Source organism: Oncorhynchus clarkii, chromosome 10, assembly GCF_045791955.1.
Source record: "Oncorhynchus clarkii lewisi isolate Uvic-CL-2024 chromosome 10, UVic_Ocla_1.0, whole genome shotgun sequence".
Lineage (NCBI taxonomy): Eukaryota > Metazoa > Chordata > Actinopteri > Salmoniformes > Salmonidae > Oncorhynchus > Oncorhynchus clarkii.
This window is the reverse complement of record NC_092156.1, coordinates 66,706,885-66,723,781: the sequence shown is the minus strand read 5'-3', so window position 1 is coordinate 66,723,781 and position 16,897 is coordinate 66,706,885. Positions and strand designations below refer to the sequence as shown.

Here is a 16,897-nt window from a genome sequence, read left to right as displayed (position 1 = left end):
GCTAACCGTGCTAACAGCATGTTTTAAAACAGATGCGGGGGGTGGAGACAGGGCGCTACCGCCACCACCGTCATTTGATAAGGAGAGAGAGAGAAAGAGCGAAAAAGAGAGAAACAGAAGTGACCTAGTTAAAGCAGTGATGCAACACATTACAGTACACAATGGCCAGTTTTGATGCCAGTCCTCCTTGCTCTCCTGATGGTTGCCTTGGTCAACTGAAAAGGAGCTAGTCCGGTCATTTAATTACATCTAGCCTATTCCATATTAGTGGGTTTAAGGAGGAGCCTCTCTGGTTACAATTCATTTAACCAGTCTATTGTAAGATCTCCTAGTTTTTTTTCAATCTGTGCTCAATCGCACCCATGTGACTTTCTTTTAGCCAACAGCGTGCCTCCCTGCGCCGGAGTTGACCTCGGCAAGGGGTCAGAGGTGACGGAGTAGACGCCCTTGGAACCTCGTAGCCGTGTGACGCAGATGACTCATACGGAGTTTACCTTCCCCCTGGCCTCCCCCTCACCCGTTCCTCTCTCTAACCTCAAGGCCGTCTGACTGAGGGGCCAGGCTCACTGTCACAGCCATCACACCAGACAACCTTCTCTCCTACTCCCTCAGACGACCCTGCTGCTGTTGTCATGACAATGGACGACGGCACTACTCTCTCTACTAAGCTCCGGGAGGGGGTGAGCACAATGAAAGATATTTGAAGTATTAAAGGTAGAATCCTTAATTTTTCTTGGCGCATGCTGCTAAATTACAAAGGCTAACTGGCCAATGTTAAACTACACTGACAGGCTAACGGCTTGGGCTCTGAATGCTAGCGGAGGCTAAAGGAGGACGTGGTGGTGTGGTGAGCATGTCGGCCCAGAGGTGGGGAATAATGGTGAGGAAACAGAGCAAAGGACAAGCAGCAGTAGTGGAGGAATCACCTCCTCTCTGTTCAACTCACTCACACACACACACACACACACACACACACACACACACACACACACACACACACACACACACACACACACACACACACACACACACACACACACACACACACACACACACACACACACACACACACACACACACACACACACACACACACACACACACACACACACACACACACACACACACAGTATGGTGTGTGTGTGGTGTATAGTGTAGTGTAGTGTATAGTGTAGCAGCGCTCCCAGGCAGTGACTATGACTCACTGTAGACACAGGGTGACCCAGAGAGAACAAGAGAACAGAACAATGGCAGCTGGTTTGTGAGGGTACAGGATGAGATGAGGGGCCATGAAGCTGAGAGATCACTGTACTGTTATCAACTTCTGTGTTACACTACACACCCCGCAGCAAACACACACACACACTACTGTTCCCTCGGAGCATGGAATTACATGAAATCAAGAGATCACACACACACACACACACACAGGATAACACCCACCCACCACCAACATCTACAGCACACACAACCTACAAGCTACACACAGACACACACTTGAACCAATTTGACACTTGATTAGCGGAGAGACACACTGAGCTCTCACACTGTGGACAAACACATGCCCAACACACACGCGTGATCTGTGCCACACACTTGACCACACTTTCAGCTAAAATGAAATAAGCAGATAGTGTAGCCTATCTCTGTCTCATATAGTCGAGGGTGAGAGGGATCTCTCGTATGACATAACCCGTACTGCAGCAGAAATAACAGAGAACATGCTAAAACTAGAAGACGGTTTAGGACAGGGTGTTCTTTCTTCCCTCCTCTGTTTTCATAGAGAGGGGCGAGGGTGAGAGGGGGCCAGGTTTGAGGTTCACTGTAGCGCACCGTTGGAGATGGACCCAGCATCCATCGATTGGTTTGTTTCGGACGGGGGACCGCAGGACGGGAAAAGGATATTGACTGAACATGAAAAATAATTGAACCTTCTGCCCATCTTCCACCCAAAAAAACTTGAGACGAGGAAGAGGCAGGAGGGAAAGAGAGAACAGAAACCGGGGGAGAGAGAAAAAGAAAGAAAAACAGAAGGAAGTGGAGAGGAATACGCAGGAGGGAGAGAAAGAGAAGAGAGGTGTTGAGAGAGGACTTTGACCTGGATATTACCATGGGAGGACACAAAGGCTTTGGTGCCAAAATAGAGAGCTTTGAGTCTCAGTGTAAGAGATAAACATTTCCCAGTAGAATGGTTTTCACCTGTACTGTGCCTCACGTTTGACAACTGTTCCATTTGACTTCTCTACATACAATGCTTTTACCCGTGTCATTACATGGCAGGGACCTGGGTCACCTTTGACCTCTCTACTGATTCATTCCTATTGGCTGATTTAAGGCACTAGCTGTACCATGTTAACCCAGTCACGAGCAGAATAGATTGAGGACTACCCTTTCACTGCAATCTCCAGATCAACATGGGTGAATTATATACTCAGATGTGTGAGATCACTGAGTAGAGTTTTAAAAGACTTGCACGCATTGTCAGTACATTGGTCAAGTTAAGGTTTGTGGAGCTCTTTTGAATCCAATCCAATCTCTACTTGCACTATCCTATATAGAGAAACTTGATGTTTCTATGTTCTAACTATTTTTTATGATCAAATTGGCTGTGAATGTGTGTATTGTGCTGTCAAAAAACACTTCTAACCCGGAACACACACACAATCCCACCCCCCAACCCACACACACAGCCCATTACCTTACCTGATAGCTTCATCAGCAGCTCCGACGCCACCTTGAAGTTGATGTCCTGGCTGAGGAGACTGTTCTTGTTCCCCATGGGGCTTCCCTCGCGTCCCTTCAGGGTCCCCCTGTGGCCCCCACTGTCTGCTGTGACCTCTGCTGGCCCTGTGGCCCCCAGCGCCGCGCCCTGCTCCTGGTAGAAGGAGGAGTAGCTGGGCTGGCTCCGGGGGCTCCTCCGCACCTCTTCCTCATCTTCCTCTGCCCGGGGTTCCTGCTTCAGATGGAAGGACTGTGGAGCCTTCAGGGCTTCCTTCTGGTTGGCCGCTATACAGAGAGAGGGGGGGGGGGGGGGGAGAGGGTTAGAGAGAGAGGGGGAGGGTTAGAGAGAGAGGGGGAGGGAGGGTTAGAGAGAGGGGAGGGAGGGAGGGTTAGAGAGAGGGGAGGGAGTGAGAGAGAGTTAGAGGATAGTGAGAAGGTTGGAGAGGAGAAAAAGGTGAGAAGGAGAGAGGAGAAGAGGACAAATGAAAGAGGAGAGAAAGGAAGAGGTGGGAGGGAAAAGGGAGAGAGAGTAGAGCCAGATTGGTGAGAGAGGTGATTGTCAAGAGGAATGAGAGGGACCACGAGGACAGAGAGAGGGTTGAGGAGGGTTGTGTGTGAGAGATCCTCAACTATTTGTGGAATGATACAGTGTGGACTGTGGCAGAAGAGCAGGGTTCAACTGGGGTTTTCTCCATGTGACAGTTGATCACATAAACCCAACAATAACATAACGCTGGTCACATGGCACAACACGTGGCTGTGTTTCTGCATTCTACGGTCTTCTGTGTTCTTAGTTTGTACCTCAAACCACACACACACACTGACCATTAACATGTGAGAGAGAGAGACGATCAGATTGAGGATGAGAGTAGGTTTTGTAAGCTGTCTGTTATTTAGAGAGAGAACTAAAAGTCCCTGGTCTGGACCATCAGTGAACAGTGAATCCTAGGATCCTGGAGCACAGTGGGCCAGCACAGATGGTAGGACCTAATGACTGACTCTCTCACTCTGTCCAGGTCTGCAGGGCATCTCTAACCAAATCCACTCCTCCTCTTCTCTTTCTCTCCATCTTCATTTCACACACACTTAAGTTAGGCTTGCTAATACACAGATAATAATGAAACTAAATATCACACACCTGTGTGTGTGTGTGTGTGTGTGTGTGTGTGTGTGTGTGTGTGTGTGTGTGTAGGGAAACTGGGTCACATCTAATCCCGCCTTAGATGAATAATTAATAATAATTAGACATGGCGCAACTTCTGATCTCTGCCAAGAAACCACAGAGACCACGGTGCCTCAACGCTTTGTGGTGATGGTTCTCTTACTCTCTGTCTCTCTCTGCTCTCTCTCACACACTTGGGTCTGTTATCACTCTTGGGTCGACGGCTGTCCCGTTTCCTCCAGCCCCACTATAGATCCGCTCCCCTGCTCACCCCCCCCCCCCCCCCCCCTACTCCTCACTCCCTCCCGTCACACCTAACATCTCCGGCCGCCACAGGCCTGCAGCGGGGCCACCCCCCCTGCCCGTGTCATAAATCTGTGGCAGCTCCGGCCATCTGATTAATGATGATGCACGCTGGAGGGACAGAGCGCTCAGGTAAGGGAGGACAGGAGCCACACTGGCAGAACCTCCCTGTGGGTGGACCTGCTAGACCTAAACCGCCCATGCTGTGCCACTGGGCTGTGCTGGTGGAGGCTTGTAGTGGGGGGGAGGGGTGTGTGAGGCCAAGTGGGAGGCTTGCGAATGGGGGACAGTGACTTTCACGACAAGGGGTTAGGGGTCGCGGCAGCACCACCAGCTGGAAATGTCACACTGTCAGATGTCAGCGGGCAGGCTCGATGGTGGAGTGTGTGTGTGTGTGTGTGTGTCGGATGTCAGCGGGCAGGCTAAGTATAACCTGGTCAGCACCTGGAAGGACGTCCTCTAATTAGGAGTGTGTTCAGGCCGTGTTGGATCAGACAGGGACAGCACGCTTCACTGTGGCCCTGGCGAGGCCTACACACACACACACACACACCAACTCTATTACAGACGACCTGCGCGCGCACACACACACCCCCCTCCGACAGTACTCCACCGGAACAATAACAACTATCAAGACGCAGTAGACGCGGTGCTTACACACACAAAGTCACTCCACTACAATGACCTTTTTGGGCCCTATAAATAGCATCGTATTTAAACTCTCCCAATCTGAGTTACAGAAATCACTCAATTATTTAGTACCCTAATGTGACGTTTATCATTTCTCCAGTCGGGAACTCAAGTAACACAAAAAACACAAGTGTACCTTATCTATTCCGCTTACCAGATGCTTTTTTCCTGCAGGAATCTAACCTATGACGCTGACATTGCTAGAGCCACGCTCTTACCAACTGAGCCACACAGGACTGCTGCTGCTGCTGCTACTACTGCTGCTGCTATGACTGCTGCTACTGCTACTACTACTATGACTACTGCTACTGCTGCTACTACTACTACCACTGCTACTACGACTACTGCTGCTACTACTACCACTGCTACTACGACTACTGCTACTACTGCTACTGCTACTACGACTACTGCTGCTACTACTACCACTGCTACTACAACTACTGCTACTACTACGACTACTACTGCTACTACTACCACTGCTACTACGACTACTGCCGCTACTACTACCACTGCTACTGCTACTACTACTGCTACTACTACCACTGCTACTGCAGCTACTACTACCACTGCTAAAGCGACTACTGCTACTACGACTACTGCTGCTACTACTACCACTGCTACTACGACTACTGCTACTACTACGACTACTACTGCTACTACTACCACTGCTACTACGACTACTGCCGCTACTACTACCACTGCTACTACGACTACTGCTACTACTACGACTACTACTGCTACTACTACCACTGCTACTACGACTACTGCCGCTACTACTACCACTGCTACTACGACTACTGCCGCTACTACTACCACTGCTACTACGACTACTGCTGCCACTGCTGCTGCCACTATGACTGCTGCTGCCACTACGACTGCTGCTGCCACTACGACTGCTACTGCTGCTACTACTGCTACTACTACCACTGCTACTACGACTACTGCTGCCACTGCTGCTGCCACTATGACTGCTGCTGCCACTACGACTGCTGCTGCCACTACGACTGCTACTGCTGCTACTACTGCTACTGCTGCTACTACTGCTGCTAATACTACAACTGCTACTACGACTACTGCTGCTACTACTACCACAACTGCTGCTGCCACTGCTGCTGCCACTACGACTGCTGCTGCCACTACGACTGCTGCCCCTACTACTGCTGCTGCCACTACTACTGCTGCTGCCACTACGACTACTGCTACCACTACTACTGCTGCTGCCACTACGACTGCTGCTGCCACTACGACTGCTGCTGCCACTGCTGCTGCCACTGCTGCTGCCACTACTAATACCACTACGACTGCTGCTGCCACTACGACTGCTGCTGCCACTACGACTGCTGCTGCCACTACGACTGCTGCTGCCACTACGACTACTGCTGCCACTACAACTGCTGCCACTGCTGCTGCCACTACTACTGCTGCCACTACTACTGCTGCCACTACGACTGCTGCTGCCACTACGACTGCCACTACGACTGCTGCCACTGCTGCTGCCACCACTACTGCTGCTGCCACCACTACGACTACTGCTGCCACTACGACTACTGCTGCCACTACAACTGCTGCTGCCACTACAACTGCTGCCGCTACTGCTGCTGCCACTACTACTGCTGCTGCCGCTATGACCGCTGCTGCCGCTACGACCGCTGCTGCCGCTACTGCTGCTGCCGCTACTACTGCTGCTGCCGCTATGACCGCTGCTGCCGCTACGACCGCTGCTGCCGCTACGACCGCTGCTGCCGCTACGACCGCTACTGCCACTACTACTGCTGCTGCCACTACGACTGCTGCTGCCACTACGACTGCTGCTGCCACTACAACTGCTGCTGCCACTACAACTGCTGCTGCCACTACAACTGCTGCCACTACAACTGCTGCCACTGCTGCTGCCACCGCTGCTGCTGCCACTACTACTACCATTACGACTACTGCTACCACTACGACTGCTGCTGCCGCTACGACCGCTGCTGCCACTACGACTGCTGCTGCCACTACGACTACTGCTGCCACTACGACTACTGCTGCCACTACGACTGCTGCTGCCACTACGACTGCCACTTTGACTGCTGCTGCCACTACGACTGCTGCCACTACAACTGCCGCTGCCACTACAACTGCCGCTGCCACTACGACTGCCACTTTGACTGCTGCTGCCACTACGACTGCTGCCACTACAACTGCCGCTGCCACTACGACTGCCGCTGCCACTACGACTGCCGCTGCCACTACGACTGCCGCTGCCACTACGACTGCCGCTGCCACTACGACTGCCGCTGCCACTACGACTGCCGCTGCCGCTACGACTGCTGCTGCCACTACGACTGCCGCTGCCACTACGACTGCCGCTGCCACTACGACTGCCGCTGCCGCTACGACTGCCGCTGCCACTACAACTGCTGCTGCCACTACAACTACGACCGCTGCTACTACTTTGACCGCTGCTACTACTACTACTTTGACCGCTGCTGCCGCTACTACTTTGACCGCTGCTGCCGCTACTACTACGACCGCTGCTGCTGCTACTACTACTACGACCGCTGCGACTACTTTGACCGCTGCTACTGCTACTACTTTGACCGCTGCTGCCGCTACTACTTTGACCGCTGCTGCCGCTACTACTACGACCGCTGCTGCCGCTACTACTACGACTACTGCTGCCACTGCTGCTGCCACTACGACTACTGCTGCCACTACGACTACTGCTGCCACTACGACTACTGCTGCCACTACGACTGCTGCTGCCACTACGACCGCTGCTGCCGCTACGACTGCTGCTGCCGCTACGACTGCTGCTGCCGCTACGACTGCTGCTGCCACTACGACTGCTGCTGCCACTACGACTGCTGCTGCCACTACGACTGCTGCTGCCACTACGACTGCCACTACCGCGGTTGTACTTTGACCGCTGCTGCCGCTACTACTACGACCGCTGCTGCTGCTACTACTACGACCGCTGCTGCTGCTACTACTATGACCGCTGCTACTACTTTGACCGCTGCTACTGCTACTACTTTGACCGCTGCTGCCGCTACTACTTTGACCGCTGCTGCCGCTACTACTACGACCGCTGCTGCCGCTACTACTACGACCGCTGCTGCCGCTACTACTACGACCGCTGCTGCCGCTACTACTACGACCGCTGCTGCCGCTACTACTACGACCGCTGCTGCCGCTACTACTACGACCGCTGCTGCCGCTACTACTACGACTACTGCTGCCGCTACTGCTACAACGACTACTACTGCTGCTAGTACTGCTTCTACTACTACTGCTACAGCTGCTGCTACTACTACTACAACATCCATGACTATTACTACTGCTGCTACTACTACAGCTACTACATCCACAACTATTACTACTGCTGCTGCTACTACTACTACTATTGCTCCTATTACTACATCCACAACTATTACTGCTGCTACTACTACTACTACTGCTGCTACACCCACGACTATTACTACTGCTACTACATCCACGACTATTACTACTGCTACTACATCCACGACTATTACTACAGCTACTACTACTACTACTGCTGCTATTACTACATCCACAACTATTACTACTGCTACTACATCCACAACTATTACTACTGCTGCTAATACTACTACTGCTATTACTACATCCACGACTATTACTACTGCTACTACATCCACAACTATTACTACAGCTACTACTACTACTACTACTACTATTACTACATCCACAACTATTACTACTGCTACTACATCCACGACTATTACTACTGCTACTACATCCACAACTATTACTACAGCTACTACTACTACTACTACTATTGCTCCTATTACTACATCCACAACTATTACTGCTGCTACTACTACTACTACTGCTGCTACACCCACGACTATTACTACTGCTACTACATCCACGACTATTACTACTGCTACTACATCCACAACTATTACTACTGCTGCTACTACTACTACTATTGCTCCTATTACTACATCCACAACTATTACTGCTGCTACTACTACTACTACTGCTGCTACACCCACGACTATTACTACTGCTACTACATCCACGACTATTACTACTGCTACTACATCCACGACTATTACTACAGCTACTACTACTATTACTACATCCACAACTATTACTACTGCTACTACATCCACAACTATTACTACTGCTGCTAATACTACTACTGCTATTACTACATCCACGACTATTACTACTGCTACTACATCCACAACTATTACTACAGCTACTACTACTATTACTACATCCACAACTATTAATTCTGCTATTACTACATCCACGACTATTACTACTGCTACTACATCCACAACTATTACTACAGCTACTTCTACTACTACTACTATTACTACATCCACAACTATTACTACTGCTACTACATCCACGACTACTACTACTGCTGCTACTACTACTACCGCTACTACTACATCCACTACTATTACTACTGCTGCTACTACTACTGCTGCTATTACTACATCCATGACTTTACTACTGCTACTACATCCACAACTATTACTACTACTACCGCTACTACTACATCCACAACTATTACTACTGCTACTACATCCACGACTATTACTACTACTGCTGCTATTACTACATCCACGACTATTACTACTGCTGCTACATCCACAACTATTACTACTGCTGCTACTACTACTACTGCTACTACATCCACAACTATTACTACTACTACTGCTGCTATTACTACATCCACAACTATTACTACTGCTGCTACTACTACTGCTGCTATTACTACATCCACAACTATTACTACTGCTGCTACTACTACTACCGCTACTACTACATCCACAACTATTACTACTGCTGCTACTAGCGCTACTACTACATCCACGACTACTACTGCTGCTATTACTACATCCACAACTACTACTACTGCTACTACATCCACAACTATTACTACTACTGCCATTACCGCTACTACTACATCCACGACTACTACTACTGCTACTACATCCATGACTATTACTACTACTGCTACTACATCCACAACTATTACTACTGCTGCTACACCATCCATGAATATTACTACTACATCCACAACTATTACTACTACTACTACATCCACGACTATTACTACTGCTACTACTACATCCACGACTATTACTACTACTACTGCTGCTACTACATCCATGACTATTACTACTACTGCTTCTACTACATCCACGACTACTACTGCTGCTATTACTTCATCCACAACTACTACTGCTACTACATCCACGACTATTACCACTGCTGCTACTACTACTACCGCTACTACTACATCCACGACTATTACTACTACTACTACTACATCCACGACTATTACTACTGCTACTACTACTACTGCTGCTATTACTACATCCACAACTATTACTACTACTACTACTACATCCACGACTATTACTACTGCTACTACATCCACGACTATTACTACAGCTACTACTACTGCTGCTACTACATCCACGACTATTACTACTACTGCTACTAGCGCTACTACTACATCCACGACTACTACTGCTGCTATTACTACATCCACAACTACTACTACTGCTACTACATCCACGACTATTACTACAGCTACTACTACTGCTGCTACTACATCCACGACTATTACTACTACTGCTACTAGCGCTACTACTACATCCACGACTACTACTGCTGCTATTACTACATCCACAACTATTACTACTGCTACTACATCCACGACTACTACTACTGCTACTACATCCACGACTATTACTACTGCTGCTGCTACTACCCACATCCACGACTACTACTACCGCTACTATCGCTACTACTACTGCTGCTACTTCTACTACTACTACTACTACTGCTGCTACTTCTACTACTACTGCTGCTGCTACTACTACTGCTACTACTACTGCTACTTCTACTGCTGCTGCTACTACATCCACAACTAATACTACTACTGCTACTACATCCACGACTATTACTACTACTGCTGCTACTACAACTACTGCTGCTACCACCACCAATCACCATAGTTTAAGCTGTTATTTATGGTGATATGCTGTGCCTGGGTTTATTTCAACCAAATAAAATTACAGAAGTCAAATTACAGTACTTTCCCTCTGCGCACGCTGTAGCACTCTGTAGCACGTCAACTTCCCCCAGAATGCTGTCGGTGTTTAGGTCAGAGTTGAGGAAATAACCAACAGCCATCTCTGGGTGACTGGGTGATGTGATGAGTAGCTTTCTGCCTGGCCTGGTCTGAGTGAATGGAGATGTAACCCATCTCTGTCGCCAGTGTAGCAGGCGGGGCACCTTCGTCAGTGGCAGCCTCCTGTGTGTAGTAAAGGTTCCTTCCTGGCCTGAGTGAATGGATATGTATCCCATCTCTGCCGCCAGTGTAGCAGGTCTGTGGCAGCCCCATGTCGTGAGTAGCAGTTTACTGTCTCTGGCTGAGAGGTGACTATCCATCTCTGCCTGCCTTCAATGTAGCGGTTCAGTGGCAGCTTCCCCGTCGTGTGTAGTAGTAGTACACTAGGGTTCATCCCGTCTCTGTCTGTCTGTGGCCCAGGGGTGATGGTGCTATCAGCCTGTCTCTGTTATCACGCCCTGTTGACATGCCATCAGCCAGCCAGCCGGACACTGCTCTCCCTCTCTCTTTTTCACGCTCCACCTCAGACTCTGGCTTTCTTGTTCTTTTGTCCCTTTTTCTACTCCTGCTGTTGCTTTTTCGCTCTCCCTTGCCTCTGCCTTTCCCCCTTGCCTCTGCCTCTACCCCTTGCCTCTGCCCCTTGCCTCTGCCTCTGCCTCTGCCCCTTGCCTCTCCCCCTTGCCTCTACCTTTCCCTCTCCCCCTTGCCTCTACCTTTCCCTCTCCCCCTTGCCTCTACCTTTCCCTCTCCCCCTTGCCTCTACCTTTCCCTCTCCCCCTTGCCTCTGCCTTTCCCTCTCCTCCCTCTCCCTTTCCCTCTCCTCCCTCTCCCCCCCTCTACCTTCCCCTCTCCCCCCACTACCTTTCCCTCTCCCCTTGCCTCTACCTTTCCCCCTTGCCTCTGCCTCTACCTTTCCCCCTTGCCTCTGCCTCTACCTTTCCCTCTCCCCCCTCTACCTTCCCCTCTCCCCCTTGCCTCTACCTTCCCCTCTCCCCCCACTACCTTTCCCTCTCCCCTTGCCTCTACCTTTCGCCCTTGCCTCTGCCTTTCCCCCTTGCCTCTGCCTCTACCTTTCCCTCTCCCCCTCTACCAATCCCTCCTGCCTTCCCCTCTCTTTACTATTGTCGCTCTCCTCTCCAGCCACACTTCCTTCCTCTCGCCTCATCCGTCTCTCTGCCAGACGCTTGTCCAATGCTCCTCACCTCTCGCTCCGCGGCCGGGCCTGCCGTCAAATAACTTCATTAGCTTTCCACCTCTGTCACGCTGGCCTGCTCCCCCTCTAACAACTGGCTCCTGTTTTCTCCAGGAGGAGAGGAGAAAGAGGTGGCTGCTGGGCTAGTGTCTGTGCGCAAACACACACACAGGCAGCTGGAGTGGAAGGCAGCAACAATAGCTGACAGTGTGTATACTGAGCTGCACAGAGTAGTGTAGATACTGAGGGCTGACAGCAGAGCGGATGGACCAGAGGTCACAGATGAGAAGTCTTGACTGACTGGCTGACTCTGTTCATGTCGTGGTCGAGAGGAAAATACATTATTGAGAAGAGGTTGTAACATGTGTCTGCCCACCCCGACAGGTGTTGTCAGATGAATCTTAAACAATATTTGAATGAGAGAATAGGTGACTATTATGTAGACATATTGGTTGGGTATAAAACGTGTCAACTCACAAGCACACTCGCACACAGACAAACACACACTACATCACTAAGACACTCCAACTGCATCAAACACTGCATCCAACGCCTTCGCTCTTTTTCTCTCTCTTTCACTCTCTCGCTCTCGCCTCTGAGATAAATAAGACACCCTCAGCACCAACGACACTTCCTCCCACAAGCCCTTGCTTCAATTATTCACACCCGGCCCGGGGTCACGCTCGCTGTCACCTCCAAACGGGGTCTCAGCGGGGACACCCGTCTGAGGGGTCCTGCGAGTAGCGTCCTAACCGGGCACCATCCACGCATTTCAAAGTACCTCCGCGGACTTTCATCTTTCCCCTCTCAAACCAGAATGTGGAGGATCACACTGGGTAGGTTGTCGGTTGTGTCAGTGTTGCCGTGCGGGGGAGAAATCAAAGGGGATTGGTCAGAACACCCAGAGGAGAATCAGGGCAGCCTAAAAATGATGAGGTCAGAGGTCAGAGAGAGTTTATACCTGGGGAACTCAGTCAGATCCTACTCGCTCTCTTTTTCTCTCTCCTTTGTCGTCTGTCACTTTATTTAGCTATTTTTTATCAGTTCAAGTCAATTCAAGGGGCTTATTGGCATGAGAAACATATGTTAACATTGCCAAAGAAAGTGAAGTAGATAGTAAACAAAAGTGAAAAACAAAAATGTATAATAATAAAATACATTTCAAATGTCATATTATGTCTATATGCAGTGTTGTAACGATGTGGAAATAGTAGAAGTCCTAAAGGGAATGTAAATAAACATAAATATGGGTTGTATTTACAATGGTGTTTGTTCTTCACTGGTTGCCCTTTTCGTGTGGCAACAGGTCACAAATCTTTTTGCTGTAATGGCACACTGTGGTATTTCACCCAGTAGATATGAGTTTATCAAGATTTGATTCATTTTCAAATTCTTTGTGGATCTGTATAATCGGAGGGAAATATGTATCTCTAATATGGTCATTTATTTGACAGGGGGTTAGGGAGTGAAGCTCAGTTTCCACCTCAGTTTGTGGGCAGTGTGCACATAGCCTGTCTTCTCTTGAGAGCCAGGTCTGCCTACGTCGGCCTTCCTCAATAGCAAGGCTATTGTCTTTTTATCCACCCCCCTACACCCCTCTCCCTCTCTTACAGCCAGCCCTTCTGTCTATCCTACACCTCTCTCCCTCTCTTACAGCCATTATGTCCATCCTACACCCCTCTCCTTCTCTTACAGCCCTTCTGTCCATCCTACACCCCTCTCCCTCTCTTATAGCCCTTCTGTCCATCCTACACCCCTCTCCAACAGCCCTTCTCTCCATCCTATACCTCTCTCCCTCTCTTACAGCCCTTCTGTCCATCCTACACCCCTCTCTCTCTCTTACAGCCCTTCTGTCCATCCTACACCCCTCTCTCTCTCTTACAGCCCTTCTGTCCATCCTACACCTCTCTCTCTCTCTCTCTCTTACAGCCCTTCTGTTCATCCTACACCCCTCTCTCTCTTACAGCCCTTCTGTCCATCCTACACCTCTCTCCCTCTTACAGCCCTTCTGTCCATCCTACACCTCTCTCTCTCTCATAGCCCTTCTGTCCATCCTACACCCCTCTCCCTCTCTAACATCCCTTCTCTCCATCCTATACCCCTCTCCCTCTCTTATAGCCCTTCTGTCCATCCTACACCCCTCTCCAACAGCCCTTCTGTCCATCCTACACCCCTCTCTCTCTCTTACAGCCCTTCTGTCCATCCTACACCTCTCTCTCTCTCTCTTACAGCCCTTCTGTCCATCCTACACCCCTCTCTCTCTTACAGCCCTTCTGTCCATCCTACACCTCTCTCCCTCTCTTACAGCCCTTCTGTCCATCCTACACCTCTCTCTCTCTTACAGCCCTTCTGTCCATCCTACACCTCTCTCTCTCTTACAGCCCTTCTCTCCATCCTACACCCCCCTCTCTCTCTCTTACAGCCCTTCTGTCCATCCTACACCCCTCTCCCTCTCTTACAGCCCTTCTGTCCATCCTACACCTCTTTCTCTCTTACAGCCCTTCTGTCCATCCTACACCTCTCTCTCTCTCATAGCCCTTCTGTCCATCCTACACCCCTCTCCCTCTCTAACATCCCTTCTCTCCATCCTATACCCCTCTCCCTCTCTTATAGCCCTTCTGTCCATCCTACACCCCTCTCCAACAGCCCTTCTGTCCATCCTACACCCCTCTCTCTCTCTTACAGCCCTTCTGTCCATCCTACACCTCTCTCTCTCTCTCTTACAGCCCTTCTGTCCATCCTACACCCCTCTCTCTCTTACAGCCCTTCTGTCCATCCTACACCTCTCTCCCTCTCTTACAGCCCTTCTGTCCATCCTACACCTCTCTCTCTCTTACAGCCCTTCTGTCCATCCTACACCTCTCTCTCTCTTACAGCCCTTCTCTCCATCCTACACCCCCCTCTCTCTCTCTTACAGCCCTTCTGTCCATCCTACACCCCTCTCCCTCTCTTACAGCCCTTCTGTCCATCCTACACCTCTTTCTCTCTTACAGCCCTTCTGTCCATCCTACACCTCTCTCTCTCTCATAGCCCTTCTGTCCATCCTACACCCCTCTCCCTCTCTAACATCCCTTCTCTCCATCCTATACCCCTCTCCCTCTCTTATAGCCCTTCTGTCCATCCTACACCCCTCTCCAACAGCCCTTCTGTCCATCCTACACCCCTCTCTCTCTCTTACAGCCCTTCTGTCCATCCTACACCTCTCTCTCTCTCTCTTACAGCCCTTCTGTCCATCCTACACCCCTCTCTCTCTTACAGCCCTTCTGTCCATCCTACACCTCTCTCCCTCTCTTACAGCCCTTCTGTCCATCCTACACCTCTCTCTCTCTTACAGCCCTTCTGTCCATCCTACACCTCTCTCTCTCTTACAGCCCTTCTCTCCATCCTACACCCCCCTCTCTCTCTCTTACAGCCCTTCTGTCCATCCTACACCCCTCTCCCTCTCTTACAGCCCTTCTGTCCATCCTACACCTCTTTCTCTCTTACAGCCCTTCTGTCCATCCTACACCTCTCTCTTTCTCTTACAGCCCTTCAACCCCTCTCCCGTCCCCTCTCCCAGCCTCTCTCTCCATCCTCCACCCCCCCCCCCCCCCCCTCTCCCTCTCTCTTTTACAGCCCTTGTGGGATTGAGACAGACACTGTGACAGCAGTGGTAAATCAGGAGATGAGCTGCCGCATGTACACACTCAATCGCTCTTGGCAGGGAGGTCAAAAGAAAGAGTCCCGAGGTTCCCCTGAGAAGAAGCTTTACCCCCCCCCTCCCTTTCTCCTCCTCTCTACCCTCCCTGTCTGCTGTACGGCCCAGCAAAGAGTGCAAAAGATCTGAGTAAAGCTTTGGGCCAAAACCCCCCTTCTCTTTTTTTACCAACCGCGCTCAGAGATGATCATGAAAGCCCTCGGTAATCAAAAGGACCAGTATTCTATTTAAACATCATCGTTATCTCTAACATCACTCAAGTCCACTACTATCCGCTCCTTAAAAACAAAAAAGTGTGTCCTCCCATCTTTCAAATTACCTCCGGTACTGCATGAATGACGCCGCCCTTGAACTAAGATGTCCGCCGCCCGTCCGCCACTCTACACTGGGCTGTGAGAGAAGAAGCCATCTTGGCTCCATCTCCTCTGGGACTTTCCTGGCTCGATTGCAAAGTCTGGGAGTGAAGTGCGACTGGCACCCGGGGGGCACCGGTGCGGAGCCGAACTGGAGGGGGAGGGGTTAACTAAACCTGTCCAGTCCCTCCGCGACGCACATCGCACGGCGCATCCTAGCCAGGGTCACGGAGCAGAAGTTAAGGGCGCTAATCATTTCAAATTATGAATTCTTCTTAATTGATGAATTATGCATACATTTTTAATTAATCTAATGTTCCGAGGGTTTTCTACCCCCCCCCCCCCCCCTCCCTTGTCCCTCTCCTCCTTCCACATCCCTCGTTCAGGAGATCTCAATCTAATTAGCTGGCATTAGGAGTTAGAGTGGCAGCCTCAACCCCGACCTTGGCACCCAACCCCGGGCACACCTTCCCCCATCAATCTTCAGCCATTGTCTCAAAGTAACTGATCCTTTGCCATCGTCACAACACGGTGGAATGCATCTCAACAAACCTGATATAATACCTAGCGTTATTCTGGCTAACGATAGCGTGTTTGTTGTTGATGAGGTTATTGGAGAGGCAAAGCGGAGTGTTGGGGTTATTGGATTAATGAG

The 16,897-nt window shown here is 50.2% G+C and overlaps 1 protein-coding gene across 3 annotated transcripts in view; it reads right to left on the bottom strand.

Moving 5' to 3' along the window:
* Positions 1–16,897, bottom strand: part of LOC139419021 (zinc finger protein 827-like) — a 112,231-nt gene that overhangs the window by 52,396 nt on the left and 42,938 nt on the right. For all 3 annotated transcript variants that reach the window (XM_071168845.1, XM_071168847.1, XM_071168846.1), the window contains exon 5: positions 2,704–3,006. In XM_071168845.1, the coding sequence (XP_071024946.1) occupies positions 2,704–3,006 (303 nt within the window). The remainder of the gene's footprint in view (positions 1–2,703; positions 3,007–16,897) is intronic.